This window comes from Vombatus ursinus, unplaced genomic scaffold (genome assembly GCF_900497805.2).
Source record: "Vombatus ursinus unplaced genomic scaffold, bare-nosed wombat genome assembly UNPS02014804.1, whole genome shotgun sequence".
Classification (NCBI taxonomy): Eukaryota; Metazoa; Chordata; class Mammalia; order Diprotodontia; family Vombatidae; genus Vombatus; species Vombatus ursinus.
Genome location: NW_020954582.1, coordinates 12,347,500 through 12,372,601, shown reverse-complemented (window position 1 = coordinate 12,372,601; position 25,102 = coordinate 12,347,500). Strand labels below are relative to the sequence as shown.

General features: G+C 43.9%; 1 protein-coding gene across 1 annotated transcript in view; it reads left to right on the top strand.

Annotated features, from left to right (window-relative positions):
• The window catches only part of PDE4B (phosphodiesterase 4B), a 439,367-nt gene that overhangs the window by 269,405 nt on the left and 144,860 nt on the right, over positions 1-25,102 (top strand). The window contains exons 2-5 of the mRNA XM_027874039.1: positions 827-1,021; positions 10,299-10,335; positions 10,442-10,512; positions 16,393-16,442. Of these exons, the coding sequence (XP_027729840.1) occupies positions 827-1,021; positions 10,299-10,335; positions 10,442-10,512; positions 16,393-16,442 (353 nt within the window). The remainder of the gene's footprint in view (positions 1-826; positions 1,022-10,298; positions 10,336-10,441; positions 10,513-16,392; positions 16,443-25,102) is intronic.

Sequence of the window (25,102 nt, the reverse complement as noted above, 5' to 3'; positions counted from 1 at the left end):
GCTCTCAGTTCTACAGTAGGTAGCTTGTTTATACATATCTGATTTCTTGTTTTCTCTCACGTTAGACTGGGAGCTCCTTGAGGGCAAGGACTGCCTTTTGCCCCTTAGCACAGTGCTAGCACTTAGTAGGTGCTTCATAAATGTTTATTGACTCACTGATCTACATGCTATTCCTCACACATGACACTCCATCTGTGGGCACTGTGCCTTTGCATTGGCTGTACCCCGTACCTAGAATGTTCTCCCTCTTCTCACCTCTCTCTATTAGCTTCCCTGACTTCCTTCATGACTCAGCTGAAATCCTACCTTCTGCAGGAGGCCTTCCTGGTTTCCCCACTTCCACCAGAGACTTACCCTTGAAATTACCCTTGAGATCTCTTCTAGATACAGTTATTTGCCTTTTGTCTCTTCCATTAGAAAGTAAGCTCCCTGAGGACAGGGCCAGTATTTTTGTTGTCCTTTCACTACCCAATGCTTAGCATGGTACCTCACAAATAGCAAAGATTTAAATTTTTGTTTATCAGTTTGTTGACTGACTGCAGTAATAATTGATTACTACCACTACTACTACTACTACTACTACTACTACTACTACTACTACTGCTACTATTGCTACTACTACTACTATTACTATACCCAGCCACCCACCTCCCACTTTTAGGCTGTGGGGATGGTCTACCTGCCAATTAAAACCTGGTGTTCAGGGAAGCTAAAGAAATGGGCCCCATTCTGATAATGTCTGATGATACTTAGATGCCCAAGTCAGTGACAATGGAGACATCTCCTCAGACCACAAGTGACTCAATTTCTCTGTTTTGTTTTTCAGTTTTGATGTGGAAAATGGCCCGTCCCCTGGTCGAAGCCCCCTGGATCCACAGGCCAGCTCCTCCTCGGGGCTGGTGTTACATACCACCTTCCCAGGGCACAGCCAGCGTCGAGAATCATTCCTCTACAGGTCAGACAGTGACTATGACCTCTCACCAAAGGCCATGTCTAGGAATTCTTCCCTTCCAAGCGAACAGTAAGTATGAGCTGCTGGCTTCCCGTCTCACACCTACTTCATTTACTGACACTGTTTAAAACCAAACAGACACACACAAAACCCTAAAGGACTTCTCCTTCCCTTTTCACCTGAGACCAACGAAGCATGAAAATGAAAAGAGGAAAATGCTGTGAATATTTTCAGGCCCTCAGGAACATTGCTGAGCATTGGGAACACAAGATGTGTCCTCAAAGGCCTTAACAATATGGCATGCTTAGGGTGTGGGTAGGAATTAGGGTAATGAGTACTTTCAGCTTTATTCCCTGAACTGTTTAGACAACAGGGGTCTTAAGATACTTTTAAATGCTCTTAAATCACATTTGGATTTTCTGCTTATTAAGAGTCCTGGCAAGAGGGGAGAGCAGCTAATCAGGCACCTGGGTTTTCCTTCTGGCAAATCCTCATGGTGGAGTTGGAACAGGGAAGGGAGGAGAAACAGAACTGTCTCCTTCTCTTGAACCTACCAGTAATGCCCATTTGTTAAGATACTTGCTTGATGAAACTCCACTTGTGGAGTTCTATTAATTAGCTGTAGTCAAGTGTTTCCATTTTCCTTTCATTAATTAGGGGTCTGTGATTTTCATTTAAAGATCAACCACTGGGTTGTGTTTCTGGTTTAATCTAATTTCAAAACCCAAATAACATTTTATACTGTAGTCCGTGAGTTAAAAGCTTTCTGGGCACACATATAAAGTTTTTGGTTGCATGGTTTAAAAACATTGCATGTATAAAAACATCAGTGACTAACTTTAATCCCAAAGAGGAAAAATTCTGAGTCTTCTTTGGTTCCTAGAAGGGATTCACAAAATGGATAGGAATGCCAAAGGCAAAGGCAGAGAAGATCATGAGATACAATGGAAAGAATTCTGGTTTCAAATCTCAGTCTTGCCAATACCAGCATGACCTTGGTCAAGACATACCTTGTCAAGACATGTCCCTGTTTCTCCATGTTGTCTTCAAATGAAGGGCACCAAACCTGGAACTCAGGAAGAACTGGGGTCAAATCCTGATTCAGACACTTGCTGGTTGTGTGACTTAATCTCTCTGTGCCTCAGTTTCCTCATCTGTAAAATAAGGTGGTTGGTCTTAATGCTCTCTAACATGTACTCTAGCTCTAAATCCATGATCCAATCATAAGTGGTTGGACTTTTGATGACCTCAAAGATCTCTTTCCAGTTCTAGATCTGTGAGCCTGTGAGGATATCCCCAAAGGTTTCTGTAGGAATCATCAACAGGCACACCTCAGTTTCCCTGAACAATTGTGAATGACCATTGAAGTCTGTACTCTCTCCTTTGACAATCTTGTTCACTCACATGGCTATGTCTACACCAACAACTCCCACATGTAGTTTTCCCATGCTGAGTTACAATCCCAGACTATTTATAGGACATCTCTCCCTTGAACAATGTATCACCTCAGTTTAGGACATCCTAAAATAATAACTCCCTCCCTCCCCAACACACACACACACACCTGCTTCTCCATCTGATTTTACTATTTCTATGGGTAATCCCACCATTTACATAATGTCCTGGGTTCATAAGCTTTCATTATTTTTGTCAATTCTCTCATCCTCACATCCACTGGACGTGTTACTTCTCGTGGCCAAGTGGTCAGCAGGTATCCATGGATCTCATCTCTGAAAGAGCCCTCATAGGACAATCTCCTGAATACACATTGTTATTACCATCTGCCTGGATTATTTCAGTGCCCTCCTTACAGATCTTCCCGCTACTACTCTCACTTTGCCCCAATCCCTTTTTCATATCCCTGCCAGAATAATAAATTATTATTATGTATAGAAACGTTTTGCTCAGAAATCTTAAGTGGCCCCCTTTGCCTTCCATGAAAATTCAAACTCCTTTATGCAAAGCTTTCCACAATCTGGCATCTGTCTTTCTGGCAAAATACATAACAAATGTGTCTGTGTATATGTCTACACACATACACACATGCACGCACATGCACACACATATACACACATGCACATGCACTGTCCCCAAAGTCTCAGTGTAGTTTTAAGCTAGTAAAGATATGTCTATTAATATGTACATATGCATGTGTGTATATATTGCTAGCTTTAATAGCTCAAAACTGTACTATTATAGATATGTGTATATATACATGTATATGTGTATATATTGTGTATATGTAAAAAAAGCTTCCATAATATACATATTCACATATAGATTTGTATGTGTGTGTATTATAGATGGTTTTTTAAACTACTATTATTTGCTAGTGATTCCATCTCCAGGAGAACCCTTCCTAGAAATAAACAAGCATACTTAAACAACAATAACAACTACAACAAAAAAAATATTGGCCACATCTGAAAACCCATTTCATTTCTTACCCCGTTATTCCACCACTCCTGCCCTGAGAGGAAGAAAGGCGGCTTGGCCAGCGGTCCTGGGGAAGCCGTGCTGACATCCTCTTCTGCTCCCAGCATCATCGCCTGCTGCAGATTCCTTCCTTTCCTTTCCCCTTCATTAGCACTCTTGCCCCTTTACAAGGACAGGCAATAGAATGAATCAGGTGACTACATCATTATTCTGTTCCCCACACCCGAGTTCAGTTATTCATTCATTCATTCCTTCATTGATTCATTCAGTCATCAAGAAGTCATTTGTACCTGCTGTGGATCCCACATATCTTAATGGCTGTGGGAGATAAATACAAGACATGATATTTGACAGCCGGGACTCCTGGGTTTGAATCTGTTCTATGACAAATAGTATCTGTGTGACCAGAAACAAGTGACTTCTTTTCCTCCTCTGAATAATGGGGATAATAATCTTGTTGCCACTACTTTAAGGGCCCAAGATGAGGAAAACCTCCTTCAAACCTGTCATCTACTTTGTGTCTATTTTGAATTTCTTTTGTGCATCGAGAACCGTAGGTTTGAATCAGGAGTGGACACTAGAGGCTACGTTTGCCCTCATTTACAGATAACAACAATGATAATGGATAGAAGTGATACAATACTCTCAGGTTTGCAAGGCCTTTTCTTACTTTATCCTCACAACAGCCCTGGAAGATAGGTGCTATTATGATCCCCATTTTACACAACTAAAAACTGAGGCTGAGAGTGACAAGGGACTTTCCCAGGGTCCCACAACTAGTGTCTGAGGCCAAATTTGAACTCTAGCCTTCCTGGCACCCAATCCAACATTCTATGCCATGTACCCCCTACCTTCCAGATAAGGAAACTGAAGCGTATAGTGATTATATGACTTTCCCAGGTTCATACAGCTGAGTAGCTGAAGCAGGCTTTGAACCCAGTTTTTCCTGACTCCAAATTCAGCATTTTATCCACTGCATCATAATTTGTGGTTTCCTTCCAATGGAATGTAAGGTCCTCGAAGGCAAAGACCCTTTCGTGTTTTCATTGTTGTTCGTCCTTCATTTTCTAAGAGGACCAGTGGTATCAGAGGGTGATGTCTTGATTTGTGCGTGAATTGGATTTAAGTGAGGCAGAGCTGAGGAAAGTTGTCGGCCTCTGTATCCCTAGTACCAAGCACAATGCCTGGCACATAGTAGGAACTTAACCAAAAGGCATTTCAAAGACCAAAGCCCACGTTTCCAACTGTACTCAGAAACTGACATTTGTATAGAACTTTTAAAATGTGACAAAGCATGTGACCAGAATCTTCTCATTTGAGCGCCATGACAGCTCTGTGCAGAAGGCATCCCAGGGATTCCCATTTTACAGATGAAGAAACTAAAACCCAGAAAGAAGTGACTTGTCCAAAGGACACAGAGCTAGTAAGTGTCAAAGGTGGGATTTGAACCCAGCTCTGTCTGCTTTCTCTCTCATTGGCTAGCTGCTTTCCCATGTGGCCTCATTCACGTAAGCTATGTAGCCCATACCAAGAATCTTCTGTAGTTATTATTTCTGCTAACCCTCTGTCCATCTGAGAAGAGGTCCAGAGGCAGGATCTATTCTTATCCCATCCCTGTAAGCAGAGACTTGGATTGGAACAGCTCCAGTGCTGACGGGAGCTGAGAGACCCAGGTGGGACCGGCTTACGGGGCTCTGGGCTCGGAGCCCATGAGCCTGACTTCAAACTCCCACTCTTCCACTCACTTTCTGGGTGCCTCTTTGTGCCTCGATTTCCTCCTGTATAAAATGAGAGGATTGGACTCACTCATTCCAAAAGCCCCAACTTTATCTACCCTCCTATGAACAGAATCTGCAGACATCTTGAAGCCAGACAGGTTTCTGAGCATCTTAGTTGAGGCTACACCATGGACAGAAGAGGAAAAAGAAGAATTAGTGATGAATGAAATCTTGACAACGATAATGGTGATGTTTAATTTAGATCCATCTTTTAGCCAACAGATGGCTCTGTATGTTTGCAGTATTCTGGTTCAATTCAATTAAATGGCTCAATAAGCATTTATTAAGTGACCACTGTGTGCAAAGACGAGAAGAACATCCTGGTCCTTGAGGACTTTGCATTCTACTATAGGATGCAAGTTACGCACAGAGATATAAATACAGTCCTTTGAGAAAGGAGAGCGCTAAACACTAAGGGATATCAGGATACTATAGAAAGCTGTATCTGAACAGAGTCTTAAAAAAAAAAAGCTAAGTAACCCAGGGAATAGGGTGAGGGAAGAAGTGAATTCCAGGCATGGGGAGCGAGCAGCCTGTCCAAAGACCCAGAGAAGGGAGATTGGGTAGTCCACGTTGGCTGGGCCACCAGATGGCGCTCATGTACTGCTCCGGCAGGTTTCCAGCCACGTTATTCCAGCCACTTCAGAAGTGGTTTGCAGGAGAATGACTAGACATGGGTCATTTTAAAATAAACTGATTAAACTTCATGTTTTTATATTTAATCCATAATAAACTTAACACTTAATTTTATATTTAAATACAATTGTATATTTAACCCATGATAAACAGTTATGACATTTGCATTCAGAGTGAAACTTCTCAAGATAATACCTTAACAAAGCACTTTTCAGTTTATAAGTAGCTTTCATATCTGCTACCTGATGTGAACCCATATCATCTAACCAACAAGCAATTATCAAGCGCCTACTATGTGTCAGAAATGTAAAGATGAAGCAGTTCCTGCCCTCAGTGAGCTTCCATTCTGTGGGCAGATGCGACATGTTCACTGATAAGTAAATAGAAACTACACAAAATAAATAGGCGGTGATTGGATGGGGGAACTAAGCATAGCATTTGCACTGTGCTCTAAGGTTTGCAAAGTGCTTTGCAAATATGATCTCATTGGATCTTCACAACAAACTTGAGAGAAAGGTGCAGGAGGAAACTGAGGCAGGCAGAGGCTAAGTGACTTGCCCAGGGTCCCCCCAGTTAGTCAGTGTCTGAGGCAGGATTTGAGCTCAGGTCTTCCTGACTCCAGATCTAGAACTTTATCCACTGCATCTCTTAGCTACTGACTGGAGCTCATCCTTACAGAATTAGGGTTTGTTCACCAAATTAGGCTATGCTACTTCAGCAGAGAGAGCTAGGGGGTGCCATGGTGTCTGCAGTGGGGGACTAGAGCCAGGAAGACTTATCTTCTTGAGTTCAAATCTGCCCTCAGACACTTGCTAGCTGTGTGACCCTGGGCAAGTCACTTAATCTCTGCCTGCCTCAGTTTCCTCATCTGTAAAATGAACTGGAGAAGGAAATGGCAAAGCACTCCAGTATCTCTGCCAAGAAAACCCCAAATGGGGTCATAGAGAGTTGGACATGACTGAAATGAGCGAACAACACCTTAGCAGAGAGACAGAGGATAGGTAGCTAGCTCCCTGTAACCTTCTCAGATCTCACATTAGAGCCAGAACTGATCTGTAAATAGTGACCAGTGCTCAAGTGGTTTGCGGGGACCGTTCCCGTTTTCTGGACTTGTGTTCTTGCCTTGACCTTTGTAAGCCCTGATCAGCCTCATGAGACTCACCATAAGAACAATTATATGGATTTCACCTATGTCAGCCTGAGTGATATACTCCAAGTGTGTCCTTCCACAAAGACTTCAGCCAAAGCCACTGCTGGGGCCCCAGCCCATTTATCAACCTATTTACCAGTAGTGGGAATGAAACAGTCAGCCTCCTCAGCCCCAACGTCTCTGATGGTGCGTGGGCTTGGGGCTTGGATTTCTCTAAATCCATCTGCCGGAACCCTTTATATAAGGCATATATAAGGCATATCATTAGATTTTAAGCTCCTTGTGGGCAGGGATTGTCTTTTGCATATTTTTGTATCCCTAGAAATTAGCACAATGCCTGGCATGCACATAGTAGGTGCTTAATAAATGCTTATTGATTGATTGATGGACGGCACATGAGGGTAGTTGATATCATTTTAACAGAACCAGGTACACAGAGATGAAAGGCAGGTGTCAAAGATTTCAAAGACGGGTCCAACCTGTAGCTGAACAGAAATCTCCTCTATGATAGATAGCTGGCAAATGACCTGAGGCCTCCTTGAAGGAGATGCTTTTCCTTGTTGCAGACCATGCTCCTTGTCAGGGAGACTTCCCTTCCATCAGCTGGGAATCTGGCACTCATCTCTCCTCCTTATGCCCTCATATTGTCAAGCAGAACAAAGCTAAGCCCTTTTGGAAGGACACACATTCCTATCCTTAAAGATGGCGGCCTTTCCTTTTAGTGGGTTTTCTCTTCTCCAGGATAAATAGCCCTGGTATCTCTCATTCAGTGTGATGTCCAGAAGGTCCTATTGCCCTCCTCTGCTCACTCTCTCACCTAACGCACAGGCCTTCCCAAAAGACAGAGAGGGACAAGGAAGTCCCCAGGTACAGTCTAGCTGGGCCAGGGTGCAAGAGGACCACCAGCTTCCCAGTCCTGGGCACGATGCTTGTCTGGAAGCTGTTGAAGCTCCCATTTCATGCTGTGGATTCCTAAGGAGCTTGAGGTCCACTAAAATCCCCAGATCTTTTACAGGTTAACTGCTATCTAGCCTGCCTCCCCTGTCTTGTTTTTGGGAAGTTGATTTTCTGAATCCAGGCTTTACAGTTAGCCGTATTCACTTCCATCATTTTCAGTGAAATCTAATAGATCGAGGCCCAAAGAGGTTAATAATGACTTGCCCAAGTTCTCACAGGTAGGACATGTTATTGTTGGGATTTGAACTCAGGTCCTATGACAATAAACTCTTTCCACTCCAAATGAGCAAACTTGCCCCAACTGACAGAGGGAGTGAGAAGCACCGCCAGGAATAGAACCCAGCTCCAAGCCAGCGATCCTTCCATACTGGAAACGATCCAGATGACCTCTGAACTTCCTGTGCACACTTCCATTTCCAATGATTCCTTCTTCTTGCTGCTCGTTACACAGCACTTCACGTCTTTGCACAGGCTGCCCAAGGTGCCTTCAGTTCAGTGTCACCTCCTACATGAAGCCCTCTCTGACTCCTGCCCTACCATCTGCTAGTGCCTTCTCCTAATGACCAACTGCTGGGGGAGCCATAGTGCACAGAGCCCTGGGACTAGAGCCACAAAGACTCATCTCCCTGAGTTCAAATCCAGCTTCAGATACTTATTGAGTCACCTTGGGCAAGTCACTTATCTCTGCCTCAGTTTCCTCATCTGTACAATGAGCCAGAGAAAGAAATGGCAAACTACTCCAGTATCTTTGCCAAGAAAACCCTCAATGAGGTCATGGAGAGTCAGGACTGAAAATGAATCATCTATAACAACAACAACAGAAATTCCTAAGGGTCACCTTGTTTTTATTTTGTGTAGAGTTTTATATGTACATACTATATCTCTAATTGACTATAAGCTTCTTGAGGGCAGGGGCTGTTTCATTTATGTCTTTTTGTTCTTAACTCCTAGCAATGCTTAGCAAATGCTGGTTGATTGAATGATTTCATCCTTCCTCTTAGCATGAAGATCACAGGAAGAGAGTCATGTCCCGTACAACAACAAAAAAAAGAAAAATTCAAGACAAAAAAAACAAAGAAAGAAGAGTTTGCTTTAGAAGGACGGTGGGAGAATGAATTGTTCTGGAAGACAAAAGGGAAAAAAAGGGGAAAAAAGGGGGGGAGAGCCCTCCGTGATTGCCAGATTACCTTCATGATTCACATGGTTGCACGTTGTCTACAAATATTAGCCTGTTCTGTTCCTAGGCCATGCTCGGGCATGACTTCTAAAGACCTAAGTAGAAGTTTTGCTGGATAGTGACCTAAGAAGGCTTAAAAACAAGCATGTACCAATTAAGAAAAACACTTCTGAAAGTATCTAGGTCTATATTTGGCTCTTTCTAACTACATATTTGCAGAAAACCATTCTGAGCTTTTGTCTAAAAGACTCAAGGCATCAGGCAGGCTTCCACTGAGCACTTTTTAAAAGTCACATCAAAAACAAAAGTAATGGGATTCCCAGACATCAGGCGGGTGTTTAAGCAACCTTACACTGCAATTTGGTTCAGTAAAAGCCAGAAAACTCAGAGTTAACCTTTCCCCAGACTGTGAGGCCTTTTTTCCACAGCTGTACCCTGTATGCCCGAGAGAGAGACAGAGACAGAGACAGAAGAGAGAAAGAAGAGAGGCGAAGGTAGAGTTAATGAGTAAGAGGGAGAGGGAGGAAGGAAGAGAGAGAGACAGAGAGAGAGAGAGAGAGAGAGAGAAGGAGAAGGAGAAGAAAGAGGAGGAGGAGTCGGAGGAAGCATCTCTCCTTTTCAATTTTCTGGCTCCTGCCAACAAAATTCTCCAGTTGTATTGAATTTCAGGAGGCCAAGTTAGTTACTTCCTACGACCATGGGCCTGGTAGGTTTCCTGACAGGGAGAACGTATCTATCCATTGCCAACCCAGAGCAATGAAGCCGCCATGATTTCTATTTCTCTGGGGCTGAGATCCATATCTTTGCATTTATATTCACTACTGTTAATATGGTTCCCAAGAGGAGGGACTGTTGGTAGCGTTTATATTCTCCAGAGCTAAAACTAAACGTTTTTGTCCCTTGGGCAGGGGGCAGGGATTTATCTGGCATGTTGCTGATGCCCCCCACAATACCTCACAAGGTTTCTACTCAGCTGGAGGATTGGCCGCCACTGAGAAGCTAGGGAAGGGAGGGAGGAAGAAGCACACCCTGGAGCAGGGCTGTTGGTGGCCTCCCAAGTTTTGTACCCTGAGGCAAAGCCCTGGCTGCCCAGTCCGGGGTACAGTTCAGCTATCCCCCTGTACCATGCAGGGGTCCATGTGGTTACTGCCATGGAATTCTACCATTCAACATCATTTTAATGCCTTCTTTTTCTCTCTCCTTTCTCACTAGACATGGTGACGACCTGATCGTAACACCTTTCGCACAGGTGGGTATGAGACTCGATTCCTATGTTTCTGCACATCCTTTTTCCCTGTGTGCACCAGACCCTTCACATTATCACACTGTATTTTTAAATTTCTGACCCTTTCTAGGTCCTCGCCAGCCTGCGAAGCGTGAGAAATAACTTCACCCTCCTGACTAATCTTCACGGAGCAGCCAACAAGTAAGTCCGGTCAATTTTGTCAATTTAGACAAGGCCTTTCATGAAAAGAATAGCCCTTGGAGTCAAAGGACCTGGGTGTGAATCCTGGCTCTGATCTTCCTGGACATTCTGTCCTTACCTGCCTGGGACTATGTTTCCTCTTCTTTAAAATGAAGGGGGTGGCCTGGATGGCATTTACGATCACTTGTAGCTCTTAAGCTACAATCCTATTAACAGCTGAGATAATAATTGTAAAGTGCTTAGCATGTGCCTGGCACATAGTAGGGGCTTAATAAAAGTGTGTTTCCTCATGGCCCTTTGACCTGCATTTGAGTCTTAGTTTTGTTATTTATTTCCTGTGTAGTCTGGAGTAACTTGCATCATTTCTTCAAGCCTCAGTTTCCGCCTTTGCAAGATAAGGAATTTGGATTAAGATATTCTGTCTCTGAATCCACAATTCTGAGCATCATATTCAGGTTGGAACACATCATCAAGTCCAACCCTGCTCATTTTTCAAGAAAGGAAACTGAGGCTGGGGAAAGTGACCTAGGTCATACAAGCAGTAAGAGTCAGAGGCAAGATCTGAACCCAAGTCCTTTGACTCCGTACCAAGCGCTCTTTCCTCTGTAACACACTTGGAGTCATGTGAATTGCCCAACCTCACACACAGAACAACTGACAAAAGAGGGATTGCGCAGTTGGAGGATGCCATAGCGCACAGAGCACGAGGCCTGGAGTCTGGAAGACTTATCTTCCTGAGTTCAAATCCAGCCTCAGACACTTACTACTTGTATGACCCTGGGCAAGTCACTTAACCCTATCTGCCTCAGTTTCCTCATCTGTAAAATGAGCTGGAGAGGGAAATGGCAAACCACTCCAGTATCTCTGCCAAGAAAACCCCAAATGGGGTCATGGAGAGTCATACATAACTAAAGGACAAAAGAGGGATTTAAACCCAGGTCCTCCAACTCCAAAGCCAGTGCGCTTTCCTCTACCTTCCCAAGTATTTATTAAACACTGACAGGCACTGCAGAAAACAACAGAATAGTCCCCACCCTCAGGATCTTTACATTCTATCAGAATTATAAATTCTCATATGACTTACCATTGGAAGCAGCCATGATTGAGTGCCCACGGTCACACAGCTAGTAAGTATCTGAGGCTGGATTTGAACTCAGGACTTCCAGACTCTATGCACAATGGCACCCTCTAAGCGGTCCCTTTCTAATTCAGCTTTCATCTTAAAAACAGGTAGGTGCTTAATAAATGCTTGTTTAGTTGGATTGAATCAAATTCCACAAAATGGATCAAATGGAGATTTTATTGGAAATAAGAATAAATTCCGAGGAACCGTGTACCTTTTTTTTTTTGAACCGTCTACTTCTGAAGGAAGGCACAAAGTCACCTTTCTTCCCCAACTCTACCCACTGTAGGAAATCAGGCCACCCAGAGAGTGAAAAATCCCCATGTTCTTTCTTGGTTCCCTTCCAGAGAAATATGTCCAGGTGCAGGCCTTCTTCAGTCTTTTTTTTTCTTTTGGGTTTCAAGTTCAAATACTCTGTTTTTTAAAGACCCTGGGGGCAATGGAAGAAAGGCAGGGAGAGGGGGTTCTAAAGACAGAGTGGGCACCCCTGGCCTGTTCAGTTCAATTGCCCCCCCTCCCCCCAGCTTCATTGCACCATAGAGACCAGGTGTGGATGCCTCATTGCGCTTGGAAAGAGGCCTAAAAAATGGAAGACAAGGCTGGTAGCAAGAACTTCTTGTACCCTGACCTCTGCCCACCATCACTTACGATGTGGGAGAAGGGGGCAGAATAATGCAAAATGATTTAATGTGGTTGTATGGAGATGCTTTTAATATAAAGGTATATAAACCTTCTGAAACAAATACTCTTAAATTGATGGGATCATAGATTCAAAGCTGGAAAGGGTCATAGAGGTCAACTAGGCCACCCCCCAATGCCAGCTCCCCAGTAAAGACAGAAACTGAGGCCCAGGGAAATCTAGTAATTTACCCAAGGTCACCCAGCTAACTAGTGGCAAAGCTGGATTTTAACCCAGGTGCCTTCTTTTACCCTTCCACACTGTCTACTTGTGATGGCCAACCTGCCTCTCATTATTTCACTACTTGTCTGCAAAATTGGGGGGTTGGCCAGGGTAGCCCCATGAGGCCCCTTCCACCTTGGGATTCATGGTGACATCAATCAGTCAATTAACAAGCATTTCTACACGCCAGGCTCTGTGTGGTTGAAAAACAATGCTTATCAATCTTAAAGCAACATCACTAGGTAAGCTTGCACTACGCCTATTGTTGTTGATGATAATAAAATAATAGCCACTATTCCTACAGCACTTAAAGCTCTTTCTATACTTAGTTGACCTCATATGAGCCCCACAGCATTTCTGTGAGGAACTATCAATATCACAATCCCCATATTGTAGATGGGGAAACTGAGTCTATTTGTTTTTTTTTGTTTGTTTTTTTTTTTTTAGGCAATTGGGGTTAAGTGATTTTGCCTAGGGTCACACAGCTAGTGAGTGTCAAATGTTTGGTCTGAGTCTGGATTTGACCTCAGGTCCTCCTGACTTCAGGACCGGTGCTCTATCAACTGCGACACCTAGCTACCCCAGGAAACTGAGTCTAGAAAGGATAAATACAGTCTGTCAAAGCCTTAGCAAATAGTCATCAAATGAGTAGGCATGGGAGGTGGATTTAAAACTGGGTCTTCCCTGACCCCCAAGTCTATTTATCTTTCAATTACATTAATATTCCTAGTGATTAACAACTGCTATCATCCACAAGGCCAAATGGATAGAGGGCTGGCCTCAAGGTAAGGACAGCTATGTGACCCTAACAAGTCACTGACCTTTGGGGGCTCCAGACAACTAACCTAGGAGGAGGAGCTGCAAAATGGGGACGTTCTGTGACTGGTGGGGCTCCCCACACGCGGAGCCAGCTCCTGGTACTGATGAAAACATAGGTCCAGATGTAATGATAATCCCCGTCTCTGGAATGCTTTTAAGGGTTACAAAATTATTTTCTCACAGCAAAACTGGAAGGAAGGTAGTGTTATGATCCCCACTTTATAACAGAGGAAACGGAGCCCTATGACAACGAGTGACTCATTCAAGGTCACATATTTGAGGCGGGATTTGAACCCCAGTCTTCTGACATCAGAGCCAATACTTCTTTCCACATTACCATTTTTTCCATGAGTACCTGCCTAGTGAGTAACAAAGCCAGCCATAGATTTAAAAATTGGAAGGGACCTTGGAAATCAGACCAACCAACATCCTCATTTTACAGCTGGGTAAACTGAGGCAGGTAGGTTCAGGGACTTGCGCAAAGTCAGGTAGATCCCTTTGTCCAAAGGGACAAGCAGCAAGGAAGTCCTCCAACCCTATCACTCTTGCTGGAGTCCAAGCCTTGATTTTCTGCCTCCAGGTCTAGTCATCTTTCCAGTCTCCCTCCAGTGTTCCCTTGTGGGAACAATTATTTTTTCCTGATCCTGCTGTCATTGACGTCATCCTCATCTTCTTCATCATCACCTAACATCTGTCACTTCCCCCAGTTGCCATATGTAAATGACTTCCTGTCCGGAAGTTGAACACCTTGGGCAAACAAACTCCATTGACCAGGGTGGGTCACAAGAGTCCCATTATCCACTCATACCCAAGTCATAAAGTACAACCACCCTTATGCACCTCCTATGAGAATGGATCTCAGAACCCCTTAAAGAATACCCTTTTTGTTAGGCATGGCACTTCTCAGAATTTGGGGATTCAGAGAGGCCTCCACCCTAGTCTGAGTTAGATTTCTGCACCAGATGACTCTGGATTATTTGCAACGTTTTTTGCATTTTATTGACCTAGCTCTGAGGGCTTACTTTGCTTCATGACCTTGGGTGAGTTGCTCATCCTTTCTAGTCTCCATTTTCTTCATTTGTAAAATTAAAATAGCAAGATACAAACTGTTATAGGAAGGGGCACACTTTCACTTCCCTCAAAATACTAGCTGGAATCCACATTTTAAATGCTCCAAATCATAAAAATAACTCATGTTTGCAGAGCAATTTGTTACCTGTGTTTGACAGCTCTGTGAACAAGGTAATGCAAGTGTTTAGCACCATTTTACAGCTAAGGAAACTGAGGGACAGGGATATCATGTGACTTCCCCACCATTCCACAGGACTAATAAAAAGTAGGCCCAGGGTTCAAAACCACAGGTTTTTAATTCTCTAAGATGGTAAATTGCAGCACAGGTGCTGATCTATATCAGTGAAGTTTCCTGAATGGAAGCCCCCTGCACCAATAAAATCACATATGTAGCTAAAAAAAAAAGTGACATTATCATTGTGACCTCAAACATTAATGAAAATTAAGACTAAGACCAGGAGCCAGAAAATCTGACTGTAACAGTTTGTGAAACATACTAAGGATACAAATTGGACACTTTAGCACTTTGGTGATGCAAGCACAGGTTATTTGCATCTCTCTAATTTTTAATTCAAATATGCTTTGATTATTTCACACATACAATGATGATGATTAATGTCATGTTGGGAAGGAGTGAACACCTGGGAGTCAGGAGGCCCAGATCTGACACTTATTAGCTGTATGACCCAAGAAAATTCTTCTCCCCTCTGGGTATAATTTTCCCAGCCTATATGATGGGCAGATGGGATAGAATGACCTATTCTACCTGGTGTAGAAGAATGAATGCTAAGTTTGAAACTGCTTGTCTAGGGTTTGAATTCTGGCCTAGAAGGAGACTCGAGGAATGATCCTGGTCAGTCACTCCCCTTTACTGGGACTGTTTCCTCATCTGGAAAATAGGCCTCATATAGGAGAACCCTTGCATTTGTCACTCATTCATGGGGTTGTTTTGAGGGAAGTGCTTTGCAAATCTTGATATGGGTCAGAGGAACACAAAATCTTCCACTGAAAGGGATTCTTGGAGGCCAGGTGGTCCAACTGGCTCACAGATGAGGAAACTGAGGCCCAGAAAAGTCAAGTGATCTAGTTACACTTAAAGTTAGAAGAGACCTCAAACGCCATTTTGTCTAAACCCCTCATTTTTATAGATGAGGAAACTGAGGCCAGAGAGATAAAATGATTTAAATCTTAAGTTGGGAGGGACCTCAGAAACTATCTTGTTAACCCTTTACTTTGCAGAGGAGAAAACTGAATCCCAGAGAGGTCAAGTTACCCTGAAAGGTTTAGAGCTAGGTACCTCAGAGACCATATTGTTTAAAAAAAAAAAAAAAGCTTTCATTTTGCAGAAGAGGAAACTGAGGCTCATACAGGTTAAGTGACATGCTCAAGATCAGACAGAAGTGAGATCTGAACCCAGGACCCCTGACTCTCCAGTGCTTTTTCCATGTCACCTCACTGCTGCCCAGACAAGCAAGGTGCCTATAAGGTCTGACATTCTAGGATCTTACCGGAAGAGATGACGATGGAGATTTAATTCAACATAACAATTCCTGAGTAAGCGTGGAAATCTCCTGAGGCCTCTCCTTGGATAAGCAAAAGAACGAAAAAACAAGGGGTGACGGGGAAGCCAGGAACAAAGTTGGCTGGGGAGCTAGAGTAAATGACTTCCTTCCTGGAAAGTCTGAGGTTCCTTAAGTAGTTTATAGGGAAATTCCAGGGCACGGCGATAGTGAGAAAATTGCAGAAGGCCTTTGCCTCATATTACAATGGTTTGGCTTCTGACACTCACATTGTATCCAATCGAGCATATAAAATCAACTTAATGGTCATAGGAGAGTGAGCTAAATGAGGCTTCTCAGATGCCCCATGGCCCCCTTTTGAGCTATGTTGCCCTTATGGCTACAGATTAATAAATCTCTCTCTCTCTCTCTCCCCCATCTCCTTCTCCCTCTCTCTTCCCCCACAGGAGGTCTCCAGCTGCTACCCAGCCTCCTGTCTCCAGAGTTAATCTCCAAGGTAGGATACACTGCTCAGACTTGGTGGATAGTTTTATAAATATGGTCCCTTTATTCAGAATCTGTGTAAACACAAAACTTTTGTCTGCAAACCTGAATTTGTCACCCAAAGCGTGCCCCCTGTGGATCATTTCCAAAGGTAGAAGGTGTTTCCCCTTTATTTTTTTTCTTTGTAAAATCAAGTCGAAGGAGTCACAGGAGGGTTTGGCAATCCATGTGGGCTGACGTGTCAGAAATTGATGGATTTGCAATAAGAATTCCAAGAACAAGGGGGTGAGGCACAGCTGCGTTTATCTCAGACCCTGACCTCAGCCAGTTGGGCCCAAATGAAGTCCCAAGGAGCCTAGATCCATTGATCCCCGTCTGGCCTGTGGGGTCCCAGCTCCTTAGGTTCTGCCATGTCTGTTAGCTTCCTTCTGGCTGGACCCAACCCTCGGACTAGCAGCTGCCCCCAGATCTACCTCCTCTCCAGGTGTGAAGTCAAAGTCTCTCTCTGGGTGATAGATTATCTCTCCTGGAGAGAGTCCAATCTGTTCTGCAAAGGTCTTGCAAACAGCTGCCCTCTCCTCCTTCAGTGCATATGATCTACCATGGAGTGTCTTCTCTGAGCAAAATGGAACCAGTTGAACGTGAGCTCGTGGAGAGCAGGGCTTACTTTCATTTTTATCTTTGCATGTCTAATACCTAACACAATACGTGGCATACGGTAGGTGCTAAATAATGAACGGATTGCAATTGGTATCATTGGAAGGACTATAGATCTACTGGAGTATTAAAATGTAAATATAACATACCGTGCTAGTCACTGGGGATTCATTTGTTGGATTGTTTGATGTCTTTTATTGGATGGCAGGTTTTGGTCCCAAATTCCAAGACTGTCTTCTGGAGAATTCGTGATTTTGAGAGGAAACGTAGGAGACGTTGTAGGCTCATAGATTTAGAGTAAGAAGTGGCCTTAGGGGCCATCAAGTACAACTGTCTCATTTTACAGATGAGAAAACTGACCCCCCAGAAGGCACAGCAACAATAATATTAATAAAAGCATTTACGTAGTGCTTTAAGATTTACAAAGCACTTTACTAATGTCATCTCATTTAATCCTTATAGGGATCCAGGGAGGCAATTAAAAAATAAATAAATAATAAAATTAATTTTTTTCAAAAATTCCTAACACATAGGACTGACCATGTCCTCTGGGAGAGAGTCTTGTGGGATGATGGTGAGGAGATACGCTGAAGAAGTCAGGAAGGGCTGGAGGGAGTGAGGTAAACAATGGAGATGCTTATGTTGGGCTATATCATGTTGCTCATAAAGAATGTCATCAAAGGAGTATCTGATCAAAAAGTAAGATGGCCTGGGCATATGGCAAGAACAAAGATAACTGATGAACAGACAATATCTTTTTTTTTAATTACATTTAATTTTTTAAATTAACAGAAATTTATGTTACCAACCTTCTCTACCATTGAAAAGAAAAAAAACAAAAACAAAAGTCTCCGAGTCCAAAGATATTCGTCTCATTCTATAGCTTGAATCTATATCTTGAATCCCTCTGCCAGGAGGTGAGCAACAAGCTTGACCACCTGCCCCTTAAAGTCATGGCTGGTCACTGCATTTGTCAGAGTTCTTAGGCTTTTCGAAGTGATCTAGACAGGCCATGATTTTCTTTCATTGCTATCCTCTGAACATCCAGAAATCTCTGAGGAAGGCCCTCTGCACTTTGAGCAAAGCCGCTATGGAGAACTTATGAAGAGACCACATGTGCAAGAATGAAAAATGGTTGGGTTGAAATGTGTAACAATAGAGGGAGTAGATACATCAGAGACATCAGAGATGAATTTGTAGTTGTACAAGGAATTGTGCTGGGCACTGGGGATACAAAATGGGGATGAAAAGAAACAGATCCTGCCCTCAAGGGACTGGTAGAGAAGGCAAAATGTTGCCCAACTTTTAATAGCTCAATAAAATGACAGTGTGTGTGTGTGTGTGTGTGTGTCTCTGTGTGTGTGTAATAAGAGAAGGAGGGAAGGTAGAGGGGAGAGACAGACAAAGACAGAGACGGAAAGAAGGACAGAGACAAAGAGAGGAGATAGAGGAGAGAAATAGAGGGAGAGAGACAGAGGGATGGAGAGGAGAGAAAGACAGAGAGAAGAAGAAAGGAAACAAAGAAAAGAAAGAGAGGAGAAAAGAGAAAGACAGAGAGGGGGCAGAAATGAGGAGTGGGAGAGAAAGGGGATGGAGGGAGGGGCAGAAAGAGGAGAGGAAAGTGATTACCTATTGAGCTGTCTGATATGAAATCAAAGGAACTGAAAAGTTCTTTATCTGAACACTTCAAAAGCCTAGGGGAATTCAAAGTGTTATTTTCTTCAGAGGCTCCATCCAGAGAATCTCTAGAGTTTTTTTTTTTCAAAATAACTGGTGCTATAGACTTAAAGATCAAAGAAAAGACTATGGAAACCACTGGCATGTCATGATGTTGGCAGGGCAGCGAGACGTTGGCACTCTGATTTGGGTCCGTTGGATTCATCAAGGTGGTTCTGACGTCAATTAGACGATCTCAACTATGTTTTCATGGTTTTGTCATTAATACTGACACACAGTCAGGAGAAATACAAAATGTATGGCTATAAACAACCCATCTTGGAGTCAACGCTCTTTGGGAAAATGTTTCTGCAATTCTTGGCACAGTAAATGCGACTTGGCAACTGGCAAGCCTAGTGGTGATGTCTGCAAGGCAGGGTGGTAAAGCAGCTATAATACCAATTAGGAGGTTTAGCAAGAAAATTTTTAAAAAGGAACTGGCCTTTTTGTGGCGATACCAATTATTACGTAATTATAGGTTTCAGAATCTCCTTCATGTTTAACCACAGGCAGGGGAGGAAGGAGGAGAAATACATCCTGTGTTTTGTTCTTATTATCAGCTTATATGCACCAGGCAGATTTTTCCTGTCCTTTCAATATCTATCAGCCTCTGACAAAGAAGCATTGAAAAGCAAACTTTAAAGGGGGATGCAAGGGTGTTTCAGATGGCTTTGGAGCATTCTTTTAGGGATTGTGAGTTAGGCTGTGATTTGAAAAGGAGTCTTCTTAGGTCACAGAGATTGGGCTTTTCTCAGAGGGTTTTTTGCGTTTTAAATGCCCCTATTGAAAGATCTTAATTTCTTTTCGAAGTTCTTTCTCTGTCCCTGGAATGAGTTCCTTGGGATTCTGTAATACTTCCTTCACATACAGGAAGCAGGACAGGAAGAAATGCAGAAATCAAGACAATTGGTTCAACCCCTTCCTTATTTTGATCATAAGACACCACCTAAGAGACATAATTGAGTGATGTGGTCAACTGATCAATACACAGATATGGACCAAGAGGCGTGAAATCCTCATAGAAGAAGCATTTAATGCATCAGGGAAGCAAAGATCACAGATGCAAGCCTGGAAGAGATCTGTGGCCATCTGGTCCAAACCCCCCATTTTACAGTTGAGGAAACTGAGCCACAGGGAGGGTAAATGAGTCCCTTACAAAATCACAGTTAGTCAATGATATCCAGGTAGGATTTGACCCCAGGTCCTTGGGCTCAAGAGTCTCTGCTCCTTTGGATTATGCTTTATCCGTGAGTCCTTTGAAAAGTTAGTTGTCGGAAGTGAGGACTCAGTTGGCACGTTTACCTTTTCCCATTGATCATTAACATAGAGTGGTGGAAAGGGCATTGGGTTTAGGGTCATTGGACCTGGCTCTGATACTCACTGGGTCAAACTGAACCGGGTTTGGGAAATCAGGAAAAAGTGGCTTGGCTGGAATGCGGCGGGCACGGACTGAGGTTTGGAAGGGAGCTTAGGGGTGAACTGCTCCAAGCCCCTTGTGTTACAGAGGAAGAAGCAAAGATGAACTGATCTCCCCAAAGTCTGAAACAGTGAGTCAGAGCAGATACTGCCCATCCATCTGCCTCTCTACCTGCAGCACTTTGTCCAAGTAGTTTCCCCTCTCGCAAGCTCAGTTGTGGACTAAATGGCTAGACTAAGTGAAGGCTAAGTGTCCCTTCTAAATACCACACTGCTGGGAAATAATTGACTAGAGACCCTGTGAGAAGCTAGAGATTCACGTCTTGACGCTGGAAGAGAGATTAGAACTAGAGATATTGAGATATAGAGCTGGGGAGTCATCTGCCTGTAGGTGGGAGTTGAAGTCATGGGAGCAAATGATAGATATCATCAAAGGATAGAGGGTAGAGAGAGGAAAAAAGTGGGGGGCAATGACATAACTTCAGGAAAAACCCACATTAAGGGGTTAGGAAGAGGATGAGGAGCCAGGGAGGGAACAAAGAATGGACAGTTAAAGGGGTGGGAGCAGAACCGGGAGAGGGGGATGATTCTGGAACTAAGGAGGATGAGTGTACAGGAAGAGGAACTGGCCAGCAGTGCTGAAAGCTGCAGGGATTGACGGGACCAAGCAAGAAAAGAAAATGGAGGTGGTGATTAGGAGGCATGCAGGTGGGAGGCAGTCAGCCAATAAAAGCTTATGAAGCTTCTACTGTATGTCCAGCATAAGTACCTGGAATATTAATAAAAGCAAAGACAATCACTGCTCACAAGCAATCTGTTAGGCAGACAACATGCAAGCAACTATGTGCAAAGAAATTATGTAGAGGATGTTAACCTCAAGGTCAGGATGGTCTAGAGAGGAAAGAATACATGGGATAAATTTGAAATCATCAACACAGCCAAGGCACCTTCTTGTAAAGGATGGGATTTTAGTTAGAACTTGAAGGAAGCCCAGAGGCAGAGATGAGGAGGGAAAGCATTGCAGGCATGGGGAACAGCCAGAGAAAATTCCCTGAGACTTGTTTGAGGAACAGCCAAGAGACCAGAGTAACTGGATGGAAGAGTAAATGGTGGGGAGCAAGGTTTAAGATAACTGGAAAGGGAGGAAGGTCTTTGAAAGCCAAACCAAGGATGTTGTATTTGATCCTGGAGGCAATAGGGAGCTACCGGGCCCTACGGAGGATCATCTGGAGTGGGAGGATGAGTGAAAGGAAGACAAGCTGCAATGTGTTGTACTAGGGCAGGGTTATGGCTGTGTCAGAGGAGAGAAGGGGGTCTATGCAAGAGACGTTACAAAAGTAAATCTACAGGATTTATCGACAGATTGCAAGGGCAAGGCGAGAGAGAGTTAGGGATGACACCCAGACGTTGAGTCTGAGTGACCGTGAGGAAGCCAGTGCTCTAAACAGTAACACAGAATTCAGGGAATTTGGGGTAAAAGATAATGAATCCAATTTTCAGCACATTGAGTTTAAGACGTCCACAGGGCATCCAGATCTAAATATCCAATAGGCAGCTGGAGATGTGAGACTGGAGGTCAGCAGAGATAAGGAGATTTGAGATCTGAGAATCATCAGAATGGAGACGATAATTGAATCCATGGAAGGTGATGAGCTCTCCAAGTGAGGTAGCATAAAGAGAGAAGAGGGTCCAGGACAGAGTTACAGGGGACTTTCGATGGTTGGCCAGCCTAACCTGGATGAAGATGTAGCGAAGGAGAATGACAAAGAACAGGCCGATGAGTAGGAGGAAAACCAGAAGAGAACAAAGTCACGAAAGCCTGGGGAGATCTTACAGAAAGAAGAAAGCATCAAAAAGAAAAGGGTGGTCAAGGATGCCAAATGTTACCAAAGGCCCAGAGAGGTCAAGAAGCAAGAAAACCTGAGAAAAGGAGAAAAGACCATTCAATTTGGCAGTTAAGAGATCCCTGGTAACTTTACAAAGAGCAGTCTTGGTTCAATGCTGAGCCCAGAAGCTAGACTGCCCAGCTGAGAAGGGCAGATGGTAGATGGCCTTCTCCAGGAGTGTAGCCACAATAGGGCAGAGATATGGGATGATAGCCGGTAAAGACAGATGAAACTGAGCGAGGGTTTTTTGAAGGTGGCGGAGGCACAGGCGTGTTTGTAGGCAGTCGGGAAACAGCTAGCAGACGGAGAGGTAGAAGGTGAGTGAGAGAGTGGAAGCAGCAGAGAGGATAGTCTACTGGAGAAAACAGGGAGGGATGGGATCACTTCTGCAAGTAGAAGGGTTTGCCTTGTCAAGGAGAAGGAATAGATGAGGAATATTAATGAGGCCTCTATGACTAAATTGTAGAGTTTCTGGAAAGGAATAAAGACTGGAAATGTAGGTAGGAGATGGGTTGAAAAGAGTCTCAAATGTCAGAGGATTTTGTATTTGATCCTAGAGGTAATAAGAAGTTTACTGAATGGGGGCGCACGGTCAGACCTGCGCTTTAGGAAGATCCCTGTGGCAGCTGAGTGGAGGACGGCCTCGAGCGGGGAGAGGCTTGAGGCAGGGAGTTCTACGAGGAGGCTATCGCAACAATCCAGAGGGAGACACGAGAAGGGTCTGAACCAGGGTGGTGGTAGTGGGCTGGATTCTAGGGAGGCTGTGCAGGTTTCAATGAAAACACTTGGCAACAAAATGGATATGTAGTACGAATGCTGGGAGAATCATGCTTTCCGTATCCCTAGCACCGGTGAAAGATCACAGAACCTTGGAATCTCAGCTTTAGAAGGGCCCTCCTCCAATCTGGCCTTAAGCAGTTGCCTCTGTAGGAGGCCCCACAATTGAGTCTTTGCTTAAGCTCCCACAACAGCCCGGCTTTGATCATCGGGAGCCATTTCCTGACGTCGAACCTCAGTCTACTTCTATACAACTCTCACCCTGGTTCCTCCTTCGGGGGCCAAGCACAAGAGAGCTAATCCCTCTTCCCCATGATGGCCCTTCAGAGACATGAAGAAAGTTTTTATGTCCTGCCTCTACTTCTCATCTTCAAGATAATATTTCCCATTGTTACGTATGGCCTGATTTCTAGGTCTTTCATCACATCTGTCCCCCTCTGGACTCTTTAGCCTACTTTGTCTGGTGAGTTTGGAAATAGGTAAATGACTAGACATGGTACCATAGCTATGGTCTAACCAAGGCAGATGAGAATCCTACTTCATTCCGGGTATTATGTCTCTGTTAACCCCCTCCTAAGACCAAACTGGCATTTTTGGCTGCTGCGTCATACTGTTGATTTATACTGAACTCCTGTCCACCCAAATCCCTGAGATCTCTTCCACAGGGATGGTCATCTGGCCACATGCCTCCATGTTCTACTTGTGACATAAACCCCAGATTTATGATTTTATATTTACTTTCATCAGCTTTCGTATTATTAGATTTGGTCCCTTGTTCTAGTCTTTTGAGATTTTGTTTTTTCAGATTTTGATTCTAACGTCCAATATATTAGATATCCCTTCCAATGTTATACCTGCCATCCATCTATTTGAGAAGCCTGTCATCTTTGCCTTTGTCCACATCGTTGACAAAAATGTTAAGTAGCAAAGAGTGAAGAGTGCACTTCCTGGTCCCTTCCATGATGCACCTCCCTCTGAATTGATGTCGTTCTATTAAAGATTATTTAGCCATTTATCTAGTTCCAAATATACCTAAAACCGCCTAATGCCTAACTTTCACAGAAGCTGAGGGTCAGAAGGAACCTCAGCAGCCCTCTGTTCCAGAGCATACATGAAAGGAATCTGTCTTGACAGTAAAAATAAGCCAAGACACTTTTCATCAAACACTTTGCCAGAATCTAGGTACAGTGCCTTGGTGGTATTCCATTGATATTAGACTAGTTACTTCTGTCAAAAGAAAGCCAATGAGGATAGTCTGACATGGCCTGTTCTTGGTGAACCCACACTGGCTCTTAGTGATCACTGCTTCCCTTTCTAATGATTGATGTGGGCAGAGATGATATGATATTAAACAGCTTGAATTAACTCCTTTCCCCACCCCCTGGGCTATTGTGAGCCATGACACTATATACGATGCAGAACTTGGGTCATTTAAGTGAACTTTACACGGAAGGATCCCAACAGAGTGATGTCATTTTGGTCTTCTTCAAGCGCAAAGGACCACAACCAACCAACCAACATAGCAGTGGATTGATCTGAAACCTTTTTAGTGGGCCTTTTGGGCAAAAGAGCGTACAAGGACAGCTCCATGTATTCAGCAAGAGGTCCCCGCGGAGCTTCCTGGCTTTCCGCTTTTACAAAACTTTACACAGACTGTAGGCTGCTTTTACCTGAGGGTCAGCGGGAATGTGTTTAGTAAAGTAGTTGTTTACCTGAAGCCTGACGCTGTGAACGGTCTTTTGCACTAGACGTGAAACCCCTTCCCAAACAGGGTTTCCAAGCCATCTCTTTAACAGAATCTTACAGAAATTGGCTAGGAATCAGCGTCAAACCCATTGGCCTCTCGGCTGCTTCTGGTTGCTGAGGCTTGGGCTCTGGGCTCTAAGTTACAGCCTGCAGTGAAGGAGGGGTTGGCGATAGGTTACTGAGCCTCGCTGAAGTTCCTCACCCTGAGGCACTTCTGCTATTCCCCGTGCCCCAGGTGGGCTTTCCGTAACACAAGATCATACAGGCATCCCTGCTCTTGGTTTGGAAAATGAGGGCAAAAGAGAGATTTACTGAAGAGCAGAAGAACCAAGGAAAGAGCCTAGAGCTGGAGGAAAGGAAGGAAAGAGAAAGAAGGTGAGGGAGGGAAGCAGCAGGCACGAAGGACTAAAGGAATGAACCAATTTGCAAGGGTCCCCGTCACGAGTTCCCTCATTTCCTGGAGAATATTCGTGAA